The sequence below is a fragment of the Mastigoproctus giganteus genome, chromosome 7, assembly GCF_048544385.1.
Source record: "Mastigoproctus giganteus isolate SK-2022 chromosome 7, ASM4854438v1, whole genome shotgun sequence".
Taxonomy (NCBI): Eukaryota; Metazoa; Arthropoda; class Arachnida; order Uropygi; family Thelyphonidae; genus Mastigoproctus; species Mastigoproctus giganteus.
The window spans coordinates 222,738,145-222,753,013 of NC_143581.1; the positions used below are offsets into that span (position 1 = coordinate 222,738,145).

Here is a 14,869-nt window from a genome sequence, read left to right on the forward strand (position 1 = left end):
GCTACGAAGTGTGGCAAGACATGTAGCTGAGTGGTCAGGAAAGAGGCAGAGAGTGTACGGTAGTGCACACACTTTGATTGAACCATGGTTCAAGCCTGTGACTGCTGAATACAATTAATGATTATATTCATAATTTACTGTAAACTGCTCTGACCTGGTGGTTATGCTGGTGTATAAACAAGAACATTTATAATATGATAATGGTATTGTTTATCATTGAAAATTAATTACATGTGATGTAAACTGACCAGAAATTGCTGCTCAAGTGTAGTCGATAAACATCAACTTGGTAGACTAATCATATGTAACAAACTTACTCAGAAGAACCAAAGTTTCAAATTTTGATGAAATTTACAGTAGACTGAAGCCAGCAATCCAACTGGAAAACACAATTCCCTACCAAAGCAGTTACCTAACAGTAGGACAATGCTCACTTCCACGTTGACATTGCGATACATTAATTTCCCCATATTTAGGCCATTTAAGGATGTGCTCTGAAATTCACCATATTTATTGGCTTCATATTTGCAAACCATGAAATTTTTTTTTATTTTCCATAAGTGTAAGAAAGCTTTTTAGCCCATCAGCAGGTGTTAGAAGGATTTTTCTTCTTCTAATCACTAAGGCCACATGTGCTTACATTTGAAAAATCATCAGAAATAATTCAAAATTGTTCACTTTTTTGATGTCACCTATATTTTTTATTAATTTTTTAAATTAAAACTCCCATTAGACCTATTGGTGAGTGAAATGCAAATTTAAAACCCACACACTTCAATGAATGCCTGTAATTGGATGGCAGCCTGTCAGTAACAGTAGCACCTGCTGCATGAAACAAAACATGCATCAACATGTGCATATAATTAGGTTTAACTTAATCCATTAAGTTTTCCTGATTGTGTGATAATTAAGTGATTTCTGGAATTTTCAGTGGAGAAATCAAAGAAAACATTTTCATAAACAGTTATTAGGAGTTTCAACTGTGAGTATAGTAGATGAAGAGCATTAATTTCTGAAATACTGTCTAGGGCAAACGTTTCTATACTTTGGGAACCTCTGCCCTATACAATATTTCAGTCTAGGGCCCGCCCCAAAACCAAGTATATCTCTTGGGGGGGGGGGGAGGTTATTATTTTCATGAAGCACTTTTTTTAATGAAATATAACAAGCTATCCTGCTAGGGATGGTTTGTCCAGGTACGAAGCATTTTTTTTTTTATTTTTCATATTTCTTTGACATTTAATTTACCTTACCAACATTCATAGAGTTTGCTTATTTGGTTTTTGGAACAGCCTGCTTGTGTCAAGGATCACTTCCTGTTTAAGGGGTCATCTCCTAACTATCTTATTAGTCTCAAGGTTTACTACTTCCATATTCAGATTATTTTGTGATAAGTATCAAATTCATATAGAAAATCTCCTTAAGCCAAAATCTCTTTAGAGATATACATTCCTGCCTAGAAGTTTGAAATCATAGCATGTGACAACAGTTTTCATTAATTTTTTTGAAATTAGCTATGATATGTAAGGTAGTTTATTATAATAAAGTAGTTTATTTTATTAAATTAATTTTAATATAATAAAAAACAACACACTACAAATTGTTAAGATTTTTTTAATAAGTAGGAAAAATTTACAGCAAAAAAAATACTGAAATGATTAATATTAACAACTATACTGATTTTTCATCAAAATATCCTCCAAGAGATTTTATCACTGCCTTATAACAGACTAATTTTATAATAGTGTCTTGACTAACATTATTCCAAGTGATCTGCAAGGTTCCCATAAATTTTGTGAAGGGCAGACTTCACAGACATGATGATCTAGATGATTCCATAAAAGCTCTACTGGGTTTAAGTGAGGTGATTTTTGTGGAAACACAATAATTTGCAATACCCTCCCCTGTTGTTTGGTTGCTAGAAAGTCCCTGCACAGCTTAGAGCTGTGCTTCAGGTCATTGTCTTTTTGTAATATAAAAATATAAAATTTCTTCCACAAAGTCAGAAGTCCAGAGAATATTGGATTATGTTCAATGTTTTTATAGCCTTCTTTTCTTAAAATTCCTAAAACTCCTAATAACTGCTTTTTAAAATGTTTTCTTTGATTTCTCTATTGAAAATTCAAGAAATCTTTGTTAATTATCACACAGTTAGGAAAAATTCAGGAATTAAGTTAAACCTAATTATAAGCACATGTTCAGTGGCATCTGTTATGTACAATTATTGATAGTGAGCAGCTGGCTTTACTGACTTACACTTTCCTCCAATCAATAATGCTCTCTGGCTTCATGAAATTGAAGTGTCAAACTGTTGATGTGCACTAATGATGTCATCCACTCCAAAAAAACAGAAACAACCCCAGATCATGATGGAACCACTGCTGTGCCTGACTGTATGCACTGAACAATGTGACACCACTTTTTCTTCAATATAATAGATAAGCTGAGCTGATCTGTTTATTTTCCCAACAGTGAAAAGAAATTGCACTGATTTTTTTCATGACTGTTCTTTCAATTTCTTGGGATATTAATGGAATTTATATTTTGTATGCTCAGTGCAACTCAGTGAATTTAAATACTTGAATTTAAAAAATTAAAAATAAAAAGCAAAGAAAAATTTAAACAGGGAAATAATCAAAAAAGTTGCTAAGCTTTTTATACCAACTAAGAGATACTGATATTGTCAAGGTTTAGACCTAAATGAATGTCAGATGAACTGCTGAAACTAGTGGCAGAGAAGAAAAATGCATGGGATAATTATAAATTATCATATGATGTAGCAGTCTACAGTAAATATAAACTTACAGTAGTTGCAATCAAGTCACTAAGGGGGGGGGGAGGTAAACTAAGACAGATTACAAGAAATCTTTGCTTATGTTAACACCAGAAAGAAAGGGATGAACCATATTAGTCCACTAGATATGAATGGCTTAACTATTCGGGATCCTGTTCAGGTTTATGATGAACAAATATTTAGCATCTAAATTCACACACGAAGTTTTTAGGGTGAATATACCAGTAGTAAATGAAAATTCTAACTGGGAGCTAAATGATTTTGTGATAACTGACAGGAAAGCGGAAGAGAAATTCTTGAAGCTAAAAGTAAGACAGGGCCGAATCTATTCAATTATGTTAAAAGAAGCAGCAAGAGAGGTAAGCAAACCTTAGACATAATTACGAGAGCTTCCTCGGATTTAAAGGAAGTCCATATGTCACACCTATTCACAAAGGGGTGGATCGAAGGACAAAGTGAATAATTACAGACCTGTAAACATGACAGGAATACAGTTATACAAGAATCTGTTAAAAGGAGATATTGCTTGTCTACTCTGATCAGCTATTATGATGTAGCCACAAAAGAAATAGATGCAAAAAAATTAATTTTGACATCATATATATATCTCTTAACTCAAAATGTATAGGCCATATGGAATGAAGATAACCAAACTAGGTTAACTTGATTACAAATTTGTATGAACACCAATACTTATAAGAAAAACATCAATGATTGGTAACAATCTACAATTAAACGTGTATATATAGATTTTATTAAATATTTTGAATACTGTTCCACGTGGAAGACTGCTGTGCAAATTGGAGCAGTGTATAGTATTAGAAGCAGGATGCTGATATGGATTAATGGGTAATCGAGTGGCAGGAGACAGAGTGGTTATTGATGACTACTGCTCTTCTAGACTAATGTTATTAGTGGAGTTTCTCAGGGTTCAGTGCTGGCCCCTCCCTTAGCATTTTCAATATTCATTAATGATACGAATAGCAATGGCCTGTTACCTTCATAGGCATTACACTTGACTTCGTTTGCTTTGGAATATGGTGTCCTGCTATTTCTTCTTTGTAATCTTACCCAGCAGCTTAAGGGGAGTTCTTGAGAACAAGAGTACTGTGTTTATCCATGGTGTGACTGCCAAAAATACTGTTGCGCAATTCAACCTGCAGTCAGGACGGAAGTCTTTTGGCTATTGTTCTCTGGAATATCGCAAACACACCTGTTGTGTTCTTGGAAGTCACCTTAACTGTCCCAACCGAGTTTGTACTCGTTGGCCTACATTTACTTCCGTATACCAGTCATGTACAAGAAAGAAAGAAAGAACGGCCAAAGCTGGCTGTGACAGCCTTATTATTCTGTACCCACAGCTGATCACCATGGTTACAACCTTCAGATCTCACATGTAGGTATAGTGATAATTAGCTTTCTTAATTATCACTATACCTACATGTGAGATGAATTATCAATATACTTAAGTATATCTCAACAAACAGGATTCCAGTACTGTACTCCTGATTGTTGGGATATACTTAAGAGTATTGCACACTTCTTTTGAAGCTTCATTTTTGCCAACAATTAAAGTTAGAGAAGAGAACTTTAGGAACTTAATTTTCTGACTGTATGCATTTTGAGAGAAACCCTTAGCATTTTCAATATTCATTAATGATAATGATGAAGGCATATAAAGTTTAATATCAAAATTTGCTGATGATACAGAAGTTGGCAGGGCAGTTAATGATAGGAATCAAGAAATATTGCTGCAGCAAGAGAGAAATTATGCAAATCACCTGAGTAGTGGTAATTGAGGTTTAACATTGACAAATGCAAGGTACTGTAATAGGCAGCAGCACACCCCAGAATAGTGAGATTCTGTCATTGGTGTACAGGAATTTTGCAGCAGTGATAAAAAGGTGATTATTCCATTGTATAAGGCATGGTTAGGTCATGTCTTAAGTACTGCACTCAAGTTTAGAAGCCTATTTTAGGAAGGATGTGGATCTGTTGGAATGAATGAAAGGAAAAGAAACATTAAGACTGATTAGGAGCACAAACAGTACCCATACTAAGAAAGACTTGAGCACTGTAAATTCAGATGCATCCTTGATGGCCTCCTTACACTTTCTTGGACAGTATACACGAGGGGGTATAAATTTAAACTGAAAAAGGATGGCTACAAGATAGACATGCGAAAATTTGTGTTCTGCTGGAGAGTGATTATTGAAAAAAACTTACGTCTGGTATCGTGGAAATGGGTAGTTTGAATAAATTTAAGGAAGGATTAGGATTACAGGGGATGGACAAATGATGTAGGTGGTTTTATTTATTTTTATTATTATTTTTTTATGCTTTATAAGCTTACTTCCTTGCATCATTTGCCACTACTAATACTTACCATTCTCTAGTCCCAAACATACACCCCATTCCTTCAGTGTTATCTTGTGGTCATCATCAGCATCACAACCATCCAAAAATGGTGCAATACAATGTTCCATTGCCAACAGAGGTGCACGAATTGGAAATAATTCATGACGAGAAATAAACCTGCAAAAAAAAATTGAGGGGTATCAGCAAAAGTAAAAGGACTATACGAAATTTTAAATATCAGATATGCTTAGCATTATTCTGAATAAGAGTAACCAAATATGAATTTTAAACATTTGTTTCAGGCTTAGATTAAAAATTTAAGGAATTCCTTATTTGCAGTTCTTTAATTAACAGAAAAGCCTCCATGTATATGTGACAACATGACCTAAGTAACTTCACTAGAACTATACTAACTTTACAACTGCAATGAAAGTTTAACCGGAGAAATTATCCCAAGTCTTAAATGTGTCCACAATAACCTAGTAGGAAGAATGACAAGACTGTCAAGTAAATAAGTGCCAATGTGTGTGGTGTATCTCTGATATAAAAAGTAAAGTCATGGCCCTGTCCAGCTTCAAAAAAAAAAAAAAAACTTTATCATCATATAAAATAAACACGTTGCTGAAAGAATGGGGACATCATCAAAAACTGAACAAGTAATGATACACCTCTCCATTCCTCCACCAGAACGATTTTGACCCCACCTCCCATGGATGTGTGCCTCATATGTCTTTCCAATTCAATCCACAGTATTCTATTAAACTTTGATCAAACATTGTGAGAGCAGACATTACTTGTAAAAAATGTATGGGCCACTGCCATAAAATTGCTGGAAGAACAGTTATTGATAATGTCACAGTATTGCTCCATCTTGTACTTCATCAATGATATTGATGAAGGTATATCAGGCTTAATCGAAGTTTGCAGATGACACAAAGGTTGGCAGAGTTGTTAATGACAGTAATAGCAGTGTGCTACTGCAACAGGATCTAGATAATTTGGGCAGATGGGCTAAGAAGTGGCAACTGAAGTTCAACCTTGACAAATGCAAAGTACTGCATATGGGTAGAAGTAACCCCAGAGAAACGTACCAACTGTGTGGTACTACACTTAAGGTGGTAGAAAATGAAAAAGACCTGGGAGTAATTGTGCAGTCAGATATGAAGTTTTCTGAGCAATGCAGACAGGCTGCTAGGGCAGGTCATGGGGTTTTGTCAATGATATATAGGAATTTTGCTAGCAGAGAAAATGAGGTGATTGTCCCTCTGTATAAGGCGATGGTCAGGCCACGGCTTGAGTACTGCGTACAGGTCTGGAGGCCTCATTTTAGGAAGGATATAGATTTGCTTGAGCGTGTACAGAGAAGAGCAACACGATTGGTGAGGGGAATGAAGGGATTCTCTTACGAAGAGAGGCTTAAGTTCTGCAAATTGCAGTGGCTGGAGACTAGGCACCTGCGCGGTGATCTCATTGAGGTCTATAAGGCCTTGAATGGGTTGAGCACGCTGAATTCTGATGGGATCCTTCCACTTGTTCAGATTACGAACCTACGGGGACATAAGTTCAAATTAAGAAAGGATAGATGTAGAATAGATGTGCGGAAATTTGCCTTTAGCCAGCGGGTGGTTAATTGCTGGAACAAACTTCCATCTGTCGTTGTGGAAGTTGATAGGTTAAATAAATTTAAGGAGGAACTGGACAGGCATTTGGAGGGAATGGTGTGATTTCTTTTTTTTTTTTTTTTTTTGGCTGATGCTGCATAAGCTCCTACACTTGCTTTCTTGCATCATGTGCCACTACTACTACTACTACTACGTGTGTTTCATCAACACACATATATGGTGGAATAACAGTTATTGATGATGTTACAATATTGCTCTAACTAAAAGATGGAGCAATATTGTGACATCTACAAAAACCATTGTCTAATACCATACGACAATGGCCTAAATCAGGGGTGGGCAACCTCTGGCCTGCGAATGTGCATAATCTGGCACGTGGTTGTTTTATAATTATATAAATTATTTATATAAATACAGTATATATAAAAATATAATTTATATCATGAAATTATGTTTATTGCAATATTTGTTATTAAATTGTTTTTAGCATTTTGATTGTGCAAAATCTTATTAATAAAATTAATCATATGTATGAGTATGTAGAAATATTACAATAAATAACTTTTTTGACAATTTTTTCATTATACACCATTTTATTAATTCTAAAAATTGTGGAAAGCTAAAAATAATTTGGTCCACATGTACCTCACAGACATTTTATTTGGCCTGCCGTTGGCCTAGATCATTGAGGATTGCTAACAATCCTTTTTGAAGTGTACTCTGGTCGCATCACACCTATTGAACTCTGATCCTATGTTAGCATTAGTAAAGGCACATGATGCAAGAAAGCAAGCTTATATAGCATCAGCCAAAATAAAAAAAAAAAAAACCTCATTTCACCCATCCACTCACTCCAAATGTTTGTCTAGTTCTGCCTTGAATCTATTTAAGCTATCAACTTCTACAATAACAAATGGAAGTTTGTTCCAGCAATCAACCACCCACTAGCTAAAGGCAAACTTCCACACATCTATCCTACAACTTTCTTTCTGCAATTTGAATTTATGCCCTCTCAGGCAATTATTCTGAGCAAGAGGAAAAATCCCATTAGCATTGAGCATGCTCAAACCATTCAAGGCTTTATACACCTCAATCAGATCACCTTGCAGGTGCCTAGTCTCCAGACACTGTAATTTGCAAATCTTAAGCCTTTCTTCATAAGAGCAACTCTTTGTTCCATTCACTAATTCTTGTTGCCCTTCTCTGTACTCGTTCCAGCAGCTCTACATCCTTCTTAAAATGAGGCCTCCACACCTGTATACATTACTCAAGGTGTGGCCTGACCATTGCCTTATACAAGGGTATAATCACCTCCTTATCGCTGCTAGAAAAATTCCTGTATATCATTGACAAGACACCATGAGCTACTCTTGCAGACTGTCTGCACTGCCCAGAAACTTCATATCTGCCAGCACAATTACCCCCAGGTCCTTTTCATTCTCTACCACTGTCGGTGTAGTACCACACAGTTGATACGTTAGTCTGGGGTTACTGCTTCCCATATGCAGTACCTCTTCTACTTGATGAAAGTAACATATATTGTTGTTTTCATCAGGGGTATGCTAGGTGCCATATTTCAGGACTGTTAGTAACTCTAGGGGCTGCCCAGGATTACTAACAGTCCTACCATCATGAAGGTGCAAGCAGAGGATTTGGCTGTCACAAACCAACCAGTTTTGCTGAAATTAGATACACTTGACTTGAGGGTCATCTGAATTTCAGTTCCATCAGCATTTTAGACTCCCAGGTAGCAAGCCCAACTTGACTTACCTGAGTGAATGTCTGTGACAGCCTCAAGGACCAAAAGTCTACTGTCTTTTTAAACATGCACGCACACTCTTAATCAATTCTAATTAGAAGTTAGAAGATATTCCGGCATATAAGTCGAGTCTAGTTTTTGCATCAAAAAATTTCATGTTTAGTCATATATTCAACCATATATATATAAGTTAACACCCCTTTTTTTTACAGTCATTTTTTACATCTTGTATAGTGGATGTATCATACTGAAATTTCCATTAAGAAATGCCGTCTACTCTAATCCAATTACTACTTCTTGTTCTTTTAAAAAATGAAGGTATTGAAAAAAAAAAAGGAAATGGTTATTTTATTGCAAAAACAAAGGTGCAATATATTGTTTTCCTGTGCCTGTTATTTATATCTGGCAAAAATAATGTTCCATTTTGTAATTCAGATGGATTTAAGGACTGGAAACATCTAAATCCACGCATTCTATCTCATGAGAAAATGCTACAACACAAACAATTTCACAAAATGGAAATTATTAGAAAAGAGTCTTTAAAAAGGTGGACTAATTGACAACATTGCACAAGCAGCACTAAGAACTATAGTTATTGTACAATTTCTTCTTTTCATCCACTAGCAGATGGGATAAACTATCATCGGTGATAAAATTCAGCCTGAAGAGATATACTGATACAAGATGGTGTTTAAAATATATGCTTGATTAGACTGGGGTTCAAGCCTGTGACCACCAAATACGGAGGATGCGGAAAGGTCAGGGAATGACCGCATATCCTTGGAGCAATATGGCCTTAGTTGCTAATGCTCCTAAAAACCAAATAACAACATTAAAGTATATGGGCAACTCGAATAAATTATTTTAATATTAGACAAAATTAAAGATGATTATTTACTTGGTGACACATTATCTCTTGCTAACTCATTGCATCATCAAATGAGTAGTTACAAGTTTATTGCGTTTTTACGTAAGTATGGAATTTGATACTGGAAAGGATAAATAGTCAACATATCACTGCAAAAAAATCAGAATATTTATCAGTCATCCGTATTAATTAAAGGGCTTTTAGATTATTTTAAAGATCTAAAGAATAACAGAATTTATAATGTTTTTACTGAAATTGAGGAAACTTGCAAAACAATGAAAATGGTACCAGTTGAAAAGAGGAAGGCGAAATGAAAAAAATGCCAGGTGTGCATGCTGAAGATGAACCATCAAACTTTGATGGAATAAAAAATTTCTTGTTTTTCAATAATTCATTCTATTATAATGCAGTCAAATGAAAGATCTGAATCTCTACAAAAGATAGCAGAAGACTAATTTTTTTACTGGCGAAGCATTCCATTCAATGACAAGTGAAGATTTAGAAACAAAAGCTATTTTATTGTCAGAAAAATATCCTGGAATTAATCAAGACCAAAAATTGAAATCAAATGCTTTAAACACCAAATAATTGAAATATTACAAAATAAAAATCCCCCATACAATATATCCTACTTAGATATTTTAAATTTTATCGGGAAAATGGGAGTTGCAAGAAACCTATCCAAATATTGAAAAAACTTAAAATATTCCTTATAATGCCAACAACAGTAGCCACTACTGAAAAGAGGTTTAGCAAAAAGTTAAAACTTGTTAAGAATTATTTGAGATTGATGTCGGGACAAGAATGCACATCATATCTATGTCTCCTTTCAATTGAACATGAATTTGCTAGCAAAATAGACTTCGATGAAATTATCACAAATTTTGCTAACACTAAAGCAAGAAAAATTAAGCTTTGATGTAATTTAATAATTTTTTGTTCCTATAAAATAACTACTGCCTAAATTGCTTGAAGGCCAGAAGTGCAAACAATGCATAGCCATTTAAGTCTCTTGCAATCCATTTGTCATATGGAAAATTTTCTTCATTCTATGGAAGCTATTTTAAATGTAATTACCATGGGGAATTTTAAAAAAAAATTTGCTAAATAGAAAAATTCACTATAAAGAAGTTCGTTAAACAGAAGTTTGACTGTACTTATTATTTATTATGATTTTACCAATTGTCGAAAAAAGGCACATAGCCACAAATTTGCCAAAGGTGCCAAAAACCTAGCTATGCCTCTGTCTCCTTGTGTAGCAGGTCACAAAACCAAATCTAGAGGCATGGGTGAAGCAACACTCCTGCTGATTCTGCATATGTACATGGGAGACTAGACTTTGTGTAGCTGAGCCATTTCTAGTTGCTTGCTTAATACTGTACTTAATTAATTTCTCTGTAAACAACTTTATATGGAAGTGTGGTTAGTTATTAGAAAGTGACAATCTTAAAAAGTAAACCCAAATACGTAATGCCTGATGAATTCCATAAACTGTTTTCATCTGATGAAGAAGAGGAACATATTCTTTGGTTTTAAAAGGTGACAAACAGTGAATGCTTTGGTAAAAATATATATGTAATAAATCATAAATATATTAAATATAATTATCCCTGTGTATAAGGCAATGGTCAGGCCAGGCCTGACGTAGCCGAGTGGTCAGGAGCGAGAGTGCATAGGACGTGTTCCTTTAGTAGCCCGAGTTCAAGCCCGTGACTACTAAATACGATAAATATTTGTATTGACGATTTATTGTAAACTCTACTGATTTGGTTGTCGTGCCGGAGTATAAACAGGAAAAAAAAAAAAAAAAAAATGGTTAGGCCAAACCTTGAGTACTGTATACAGGTCCAGAGGCCTCAGCTTAGGAAGGATGTAGAGCTGATGGAACGAGTACAGAGAAGGGCAACAAGATTAGTGATTGGAACAAAGGGTTGTTTTTAAAGGTTGCTCTTATGAAGAAAGGCTTACGTTTTTCAAATTACAGTATATGGAGACTATGCACCTGCAAGGTGATCTGATTGAGGTGTATAAGGCCTTGAATGGTTTGAGCATGCTCAATGCTGATGGGATTCTTCCTCTTGCCAAGATTAATCACCTGAGGGGACATAAATTCAAATTGAGGAAAGACAGCTGTAGAATAGATGTGTGGAAATTTGCCTTTAGCCAGCAAGTGGCTGAATGCTGGAACAAACTTCCATCTGTCGTTATAGAAGTTGACAGCTTAAATAAATTCAAGGCAGAACTAGACAAACATTTGGAGTGAATGGAAAGAGTTTTTTTTTTTTTTTTTTGGCTGATGCTGTAAAAGTTTGCTTCCTTGCATCATATGCTAATGCTAACATTCACAATTAATTCATGTCTTTTTAACATATGCCATTAACTCAAGCTTTGGATTTTATACTTTGCGTATAAGGGAAATTTTAGGCAATGTTTGTGTTTTAAAGTTGCCCTATACACTGGAATTTATGGTATTATTTAATGCTTATTTTTTCATACCATTATTCAAGGTAATATATATGTGGGAATGTAAAATTTATTCTGTAAATACTAAGTACAAATTACTAAGTAAAAGTTGTAAGCTAAAATTATTAGTTTATTGGGAATTGAATGATGTCTCTATACACTTTAGCTATTTAAGACTACCTATGTTTACCCAATAAATTATTTTAACTCCCAATGTACAAAAGGTACTAGGAAAGTTTTGCAATACAGCTTTGTTTATTTAATTTTTTCAAAGTAATTTCCTCTACATTCAATACACCTCTCCATCCTCCGAAACCAATCTTTAAACCAGTTCTGCCAAGTTTCACTAGGGAGTAAAGCACACTCGTTGTCCCAAGCCCGTAGAAGGTCCTCATCACTGGAAAACCGCCTCCCTTTTAGCTTCATTTTCACATGCGGGAACAGTGCAAAGTCGCAGGGAGCAAGGTCTGGACTGTAGGGAGGGTGCTCGAGAAGTTTCAGTCCTGTCGTGGTCAAATATTCGGTGCAGGCTTTGGCGTGGTGAACTGGAGCATTATCGTGATGGAGGTACCAGGTGTCCATTCTTGACTTTGGCCGCAGGTTCTTCATAGATCCAATGACTTTAGGCAGGCATTGTTCAGTATACCACTTAGTTGTGACTGTCTTCTGCGTGTCCAAAACGACACGTTCCACAATTCCACTCGATTTGAAAAATACAGCTATCATTTTCTTCTTTACAGATCGGGATTTTCTGACAATTACGGGTGTGCCGTCATCATCAAAGACCCAAATTTGTTTTGAGCCTTGGTAGGCAGATCGTAATAGTACAGCCAAGTCTCATCACCTGTCACGATGTTGTTCACATACCGAGATTGTCCCTTATCAAACTTTTTTAACATCTCCCGACACCAAGTCACACGTCGTGTCATCTGCTCTTCAGTCAGTTGATGCGGCACCCAGAGAGAACAAAGTTTCTTCACGTGCAAATGATCTTGCAGAATCGAACGAATTGCTGGTGCATTTAGGCCCAAAGTATCCTCTATCTGTTTGTAGGTCACTCGCCTGTTTTCGTCAAGCATTTTCCTGACAGCAGTAACGTTTTCCTCCGTAACTGATGTTCGTGGCCTTCCCGGCCTCTCAGAATCCTCCAGAGTGAAATTTCCCCTTTGGAATTCTCTATACCACCTGAATATCGTTGTACGATGTGGACAATCATCATCTAGTGCAAGAGTCATTTCTTCTAAGCACTGGTCTATGGTTAAACCGCAAAACTGTCCTTATCTCATTTCGTGACCACGATGCCATCGCAAGCACTTTACACTCTCACTACTAATGAATAACTGAGCCCATCGACTTGGCACGGCGGCTACTATGCACGTATGAACATGTCTCAACATGCAGCAACAAGCAGCTTCCTGTGATTCATTGTTGCGTCATATTGCAAAACTTTCCTAGTACCCTTTGTACATTTAATTATTTATAGAATCAAAACATATAGGTTTTTCAATACTTAGCAAGGCTATTAGGATGCAAGGATCTCAAATTTTATACCTTTTTTTCTTGTTATTTGCACTGAAATTTAATTCTGCTCGATATTTTTTACAGTCTTTTTAGACAGGTCTGGCTATGGTTCTGGGGTAAAATTTGTAGATGTGCACATTGTGAGATCAAGCTCACACCCTATCACGAAAAATGTACAACCAATTGTTCACTGTTCTCTGGTATAACAGCTGCATTAAAGTGGTTACAATAAAATTCTCTGGTATCCTCTGTGGCCAAACTGGAGTATAAACAGAATTTTATTTATTTATTTTATTTAGTATATTGATTTTCAGGTGGTGATTACAATTAGTATGTTGCTATTCAGATGGTGATTACAATTAGTATGTTGATTTTCAGATGGTGATTACAATCAAGAAAGGAGAGGATCTCTTAAAAAATTAATAAATAGAATAATAGACAGCCTTGCAACATCAGTTTGTCTCAGTGATCTTATAGCCTACAATAAATGATGGGTTTCTAGTATTATCAATTTAAATTTGTAGGATGACCACACACAGAACAGTTGCACGAAGTAGCATTCCTTCCATGTTATAATTTTTATGGAAAATATTTACTTCCCAATGAAAGGTGAATATTTTCCATAAAATATATGATAATCATATTCTTTGATTCTGCTTGGTTATAGGCATTCCTCAATTGTTTATTGGAAACAATAGGTATAAATACATAGTCATTTTTATTTATATAACTAAATTACTAATATATTCTTATGAATGATATTCTTATCATTCATATACTTGTGATCCAAAGAGTTTGCAGAAGAACAGGTTTCTGTCTCTGAAGAGTAAAACTTAGATGTTAGAGCTTACTTAGATGTTGGAAGGTTTTTGTCATAGACTTTAATATGTTTACTATATTAGTCTCCTCCTCCTTGCAGGTGCATAGTCTCCATATACTGTAATTTGCAAAACTTAAGCCTTTCTTCATAAGAGCAACCTCTTGTAGTGTCTGTCAGATGCAATGTAAACTACTAAGTAGTTAACTCTGACAACTTTCATTTTATCACATATATGCATGTGATATATGTGAAAAAATGAAGTGAAAAGGCAGTGAAAAATAAACATATTGTTTTGATTAATCTTTTATATAAATTTAAAAACTTATATAAAATATTTATTTAAAATACAAGATACCTGTCATGGGGATGGGTATCAAGATCACAGAACTTCCATATTACTGCATTCACCCACTTTCTCGTAAGACTACTCTCAGCCTCTTGTTCCAGTTGCACATAACGTTCTACCAACTCATCCCGAAGTGCTAGATCCTTCATAATGTTGAACAGCCATTCCCTCATTCTCCTAGGAAAGTCTGCCTTTTCCTCTTCTGTGCACTCCGCAATATCTGAAAGATAAAAATTTAGTGTCTTACATATAGTGACTCATTAAGTATTATAGAAATTATTTGATACTCGCAGATAAAAAAAAAAAAAATGCATTATT

General features: G+C 35.2%; 1 protein-coding gene across 1 annotated transcript in view; it reads right to left on the bottom strand.

The window, feature by feature from the left end:
- Nucleotides 1-14,869, bottom strand: part of LOC150083719 (SPARC-like) — a 119,475-nt gene that overhangs the window by 668 nt on the left and 103,938 nt on the right. The window contains exons 6-7 of the mRNA XM_090378161.1: nucleotides 14,561-14,771; nucleotides 5,181-5,329 (exon numbers count right to left, since the gene is read on the bottom strand). Of these exons, the coding sequence (XP_090234287.1) occupies nucleotides 5,181-5,329; nucleotides 14,561-14,771 (360 nt within the window). The remainder of the gene's footprint in view (nucleotides 1-5,180; nucleotides 5,330-14,560; nucleotides 14,772-14,869) is intronic.